The sequence below is a fragment of the Hippopotamus amphibius genome, chromosome 9, assembly GCF_030028045.1.
Source record: "Hippopotamus amphibius kiboko isolate mHipAmp2 chromosome 9, mHipAmp2.hap2, whole genome shotgun sequence".
Classification (NCBI taxonomy): Eukaryota; Metazoa; Chordata; class Mammalia; order Artiodactyla; family Hippopotamidae; genus Hippopotamus; species Hippopotamus amphibius.
Window position 1 is genome coordinate 113,188,258 of NC_080194.1, and position 5,117 is coordinate 113,193,374.

Genomic DNA, 5,117 nt, shown 5'->3' on the forward strand with positions numbered 1-5,117 from the left:
TTTGCCCTCCTCCAGTTCATTCTTAACACAGCAGTCAGAGGGCTCAGAAATACAAAACATGATCATATGCTTCCCTTGCCTAAAATCCTCCAAAGGGTTCCCATAACACTTAAAATCCAAAATAAAATAAAAGATCCATGGTTGATTGATCAGATCTCGCCTCTTTTTACTTCTCCAGCACCACATCCCACCATTCTCTCCCTTGCTCACTGCATTTGTGCCTCACTGGAATTCTTTTTGCCTTTAGAACATGCCAAGCCTTTCCTACTTTAAGCACTGATGTTCTCTCTACCTAGTACTCTTGATTTTTCCCTTGAGTTAATTTTTACTCAGCTAAACAAACAAACAAAACCCCTAAAAGTGGCTTGGCCAATAAAGGGATTTTAAAAAATATATTTTATTTATTTATTTGGCTGCTCTGCATCTTAGTTGCAGCTTATGGGATCTAGTTCCCCACCAGGGATCAAACCCAGGACCCCTGCACTGGGAGAGCAGAGTTCCCCAATAAATCAGGGCACCTCTGTAACTTGTAAAAATAAGTGGCTTAGCAATGTTATCAAAGATCCAGGTCCTTTCTATCTTGCTATCTACCAGCCCCAGATTCTTTCTTCATCGTACTTATCACAATTTGAGACAATATAACGTAGGGGTTAACACAGACTCTGAAGCCAAACTGCCTGAATTTGAAGCCTGGTTACCACTTTACTAGCTGTTGAGTTAAATTACTCAATCTCTCAGTTTCCATACCTGTAAAATGGGGATGATGGGTATAGTATGACCTATCTTAGAAGGCTGACGAGCATCGAATGAGTTGCTGTGAGGATTAAATATGTAACACGCTTGAAACAGCTACCCTACCTCAGGCTCAGCTGTATCCTGGAGACACTCCTGAATCCTTTTAATAAATTCCCCTTTCTCGTTTAAACCCTTCATTTCTGGGGTTCTCCCCGGGTCTCCGCGCCATCATTTTGCTTTGGCGCCACCTGGCGCCCAAAAGGGAAGTGACGCGCCTGCGCTCTCCACCCTCTACCCTTTGTCCCCTTCCCTGGTCGAAGCTGGTACTTATACCTTTAAGATGGTCAAGCCTGAAGAATTCGGGGGCCGGAGCCTAGGAACGCAAGCTCGAAGTCCTCTTAGGTTCGTCCAGTCCGGGTAAAGGGCGGGCCGTAGCCAACTCCACAAAAGAAATTGGTCTTTCCTTCGGCTCCGCCCCCGTGAAGCAACCGCGAACGCCTGTGATTGGTTAGGGGCTCTGGAGGCGGGGGCTCCGAGCTTGGCTCCAGATTCTCCTGTGCAGTCAGGGCTGCAGGGCTGTGGGCAGCATGTCCGAGGGTGGGGAGACGCGTGCGGATGCAGGAGGAGAGGACACTGCTGCTACCGGCCCCTTCAGCTTCAGCTCAGAACCAACGCTCGAGGACATGTAAGCCGTCCTTGCCCAGTCTGGGCTGGGGAGATCGCCCCCTTTCTCGCTCCTTTTGGGGAGGGTCCCTCCACGTGGTCGGGAAGAAGGTTAGCAGGTGTGCTCGGGTCCTAGCTCTCCTGGCGGACCCCCGACGAGCCTTTTAACCTCTTCCTCTGCAAAATGGGCTTAGCAGTGCACACCTGAGGCAGGGGACATACCAGAGTAGAGGCTGCTTCCGCCCTGCCTCTGCCCTCCAGGAGCGGGAGGTACGACGGGGGTAAGATGTCGTGTTGAGAGGTGGGAGACATATCTTGCTGGAGGAAATCAAGGAGGGCTTCTTAGAGGAAGTATCCTGAAGCTGCATTCTGTAAAATCAATAGGATTTAGGTATGCAGAGATAGGGATATTCCAGATGGTGGAAAACTGCAGAAGCAGCAGCAGAAGGTGGAATAATGAAAAAGAGCGTATTATTAGATTTCGATTTAGGGTCTCTGTGTAAGGGCGCACGCATTTTATAGATGAGGAGACCAAGTCCCCTAAAGAAGAAATGAGTTGCTTAGGCCATCCAAGGAATTAGTTGCAGAATCCCCTCTGATAGTCATGCCCCCATTACATATCACTGAGGTACCTGCCAGGGCCCTGCATCTCCTGCCCCATCCCCTAACCTTGGGACCTGGACTTCTACCCTTTTCTCCAATTCCAGCCGCCGCCTCCATGCTGAGTTTGCTGCTGAGCGAGACTGGGACCAGTTCCACCAGCCTCGGAACCTCCTCCTGGCCTTGGTGGGGGAAGTGGGGGAGCTGGCAGAGCTCTTGTGAGTAGATGACAGGCTTCCTGGAAGAGTCTGTGTGTTGGGGAGGGGAGGGGAGGATTTATTTGACCATCAGATATCCATGGATCCAGTTTCCCCTTCTCACTACCAAGCTCTGTACCTGGTCGCTGGGCATACAGAGGTGACTTATGGGTCCCAGCCTCGTAGGGGCGCCCAGTCTCCTGGGCGAGAAAGGTGTGAAAACAGCAAGGCACATCCAGGTGGGGCGGTGGCAACCTTCCTTTACCTCTGCCTATGGGGTGGAATGGCAGGTATTCTACAGAAAACCTGGTTATGGCATTCTAGACAGGCGGAACTTACATTTGCAAAGGTAGTGAGGTGGAAAAGGGAAAGTTTAATTCAGGGAGAATATACGATTCCTTCAGTGTAAGCTTCTTGAGGAAATGCAAGGATTTTGTATGTTTTGTTCCTAAGTGTCTGGCACACAATAGGTACTCAATATACTGTGGAGGAGAGGGGTAGGATAGGAACACAGAATGATAGAATCGGGGCTGGGAAATAATGGAGTTTGGACAGAACACCTGACCAGATTTGAATGGTAGAAAGGTCACTGCGTCTGCAGGGTGGAGTGGATCCCCAAGAGAAGTGGGTCAGGGGAGACCAGTGAGGAACCTAATATAGAGCAGGCAAAAGGTGGTGAGGCCCAAGCCAGGACAGTCACTGTGGGTCGGACAAATGAGGGCACTGATGGTTGTGAGGGCAAGCCATTCATTCATTACAGATTCATGAGCACCATCTGTATGCTAGGTCTTCTAGAATCGAGATCTGGCCTTGAACAAGATAGACACAGTTCTTCCTACAATCACAGTGCAAGGAGACTGACAATAAATAAGCGAACTAGTTTTAAAAGATGTGGAATTGTGACAGGTTCTATGAGGAAAGTAACACAAGGTGATGAGAAAGAAGATGACAGAGGGGGAAGGCTTTTCTGAGGAGGTGACATCTGAGTTGAGATCTGAGTAACAGCCAACCATGGGAAGGATGGAGGGGAGAGCATTCAAGGCCAAGGGAGCAGTAAGTGCAAAGGCCCTGTGACAGTCTGGCCTGTTTGCAAGACAGAAAAGGCCAGAGTGGCTTTAGCTGGGGAGTGAGAGGGAGCATGGTGGATGACATTGGAAGAAGCAGGATATAGTTCCTGCAGGACCTGGAGGGCATGGTAGGAGTTTGGATTTTATTCCAAGCACAGGTTGTGGAGTTTTAAGCAGGGGAGGGACAAAATGTAATTTGTGCTTTTAAAAGATGGTATAGGCTAAGAGTAGAAGATGAGTTAGCAGGCTTCTGCAGTGGTCCACGTCTAAGGTTTAGTCTGGGGAGGCAGCGGCTAGGGCTGGGGCCAGGGGGAGAGGAGTAGAATTGTGTATCAGTAAGTGAAATGTCCTTTTGGCTACTCCTTGGCTCCGGCAGGGACACAGAGGCCTAGGTGAATCATCTGATGAGGTCTCTTCCCCACCATGAAGATTCCAGGGCCCACATGGGTTGACTTGTCTTTGGAGGAACTTCCTAAGAGGTGGGAGTTCATTGCTGCAAGGCCTGGGGTGTGCTCCTAAGAGAGGTAGAACCCATTGTCCTAGCTAGCATCTATGTGTGTGGGCCTGTGTGTTCTGTCCCCAGTCAGTGGAAGACGGATGAGGAGCCTGGGCCCCAAGCCTGGCCCCCCAGGGAACGAGCAGCCCTTCAAGAGGAGCTCAGTGACGTCCTCATCTACCTGGTAGCACTGGCAGCCCGCTGCCGTGTAGATCTGCCCCGAGCAGTGCTCTCCAAGATGGACACCAACCGGCAACGCTACCCAGCGCATCTGTCCCGCGGCTCTGCCCGCAAGTATACAGACTTGCCCCATGGGACCACCTCTGAAAACCAGGCTGTGGGGCCTGAAGACCTTGCCTGTGAGTCCACAGGTCAGGCCTCAACCTAGAAACATAGGCACAGAACCTGCAACTCAGCATGGCATCTGAGAAGCAGAAGGTGCCCCAGACATGTACTTCATTCTAGTCCTTTCCTAACAGATCAAGGGCCTGGGGGCTATGCTTCTTGAGGTCTGAGGCTCAAGAACCTCCAGAAGATAGCCTCCTGGTTTTTTCTCCCTCAATAAAAGTTTCGGTTAGCAACTTCTGGATTCTTCCTGGGGCAGCAGGGAAAGCTCTCTCAGCGTATGCAGGAGCAGGGCATCAGGGGTGTCTGTAAGCCCAACACCCATGTTTTCTTCTATGGTACCTCCCACCTGCCAGCAGAGAGATCTGATTTCTAGTAAGTTCCCTGTCTGATCTCTTGCAAGTCCCTTCCCCTTCTCTAAACAAGTCTGGAGGCTTTATGTAGTGTTGGATAAGAACCCAGATTCTGGAGCCAGGCTACCTGGGTTCAAATGCCATCTTTGATACAGTCATTTTTCTGTGCCTCCGTTTCCTCATCTAAAATGAAAATAGGGGACTTCCCTGGCGGTCCAGTGGTTAGGACTCTGCACTTCCGTTGCAGGGGGCACGGGTTCCAACCCTGGTTGAGGAACTAAGATCCCGCATGCTGCACAGCCAAAAATGAATGACTAAATAAAATAAAATGAAATGAAAATAATGGTATCTACCTCATAGGGTTGTAAGGTTTAAATAAGTTATTAGAAGTAGGGTGCTTAGGACAGTGTCTCTGGCACATAGTAGGTAGTTTATAAGTTTGCAGTTGTCATTATCTGTTTGCTTTTTCAACTCAAAACTTTCAGGGGCCCAGAGCAGGCAATTTTAACAGTTAAGGCAGACCTGGGCCTTGTCCATCAGGACCCCAGCCCTGTGAGAGCCCTCTGCGCCTCTCCTTTGGCCCCCAGCACAAATCAGGGTCAGGTCTGTCTGACGTGGAGCAGAACAAGGCTTCCTCTTTTTGGGGCTCGGACCCTTTAGC

General features: G+C 50.1%; 1 protein-coding gene across 1 annotated transcript; it reads left to right on the top strand.

The window, feature by feature from the left end:
• The first annotated feature begins 1,288 nt into the window (after positions 1-1,288).
• Positions 1,289-4,339, top strand: DCTPP1 (dCTP pyrophosphatase 1). The gene is made up of 3 exons (XM_057750693.1): positions 1,289-1,420; positions 2,106-2,216; positions 3,846-4,339. The coding sequence occupies exons 1-3, from the start codon at positions 1,323-1,325 to the stop codon at positions 4,144-4,146; spliced, it is 510 nt and encodes a 169-aa protein (XP_057606676.1). The 5' UTR covers positions 1,289-1,322; the 3' UTR covers positions 4,147-4,339.
• Positions 4,340-5,117: the final 778 nt, after the last annotated feature.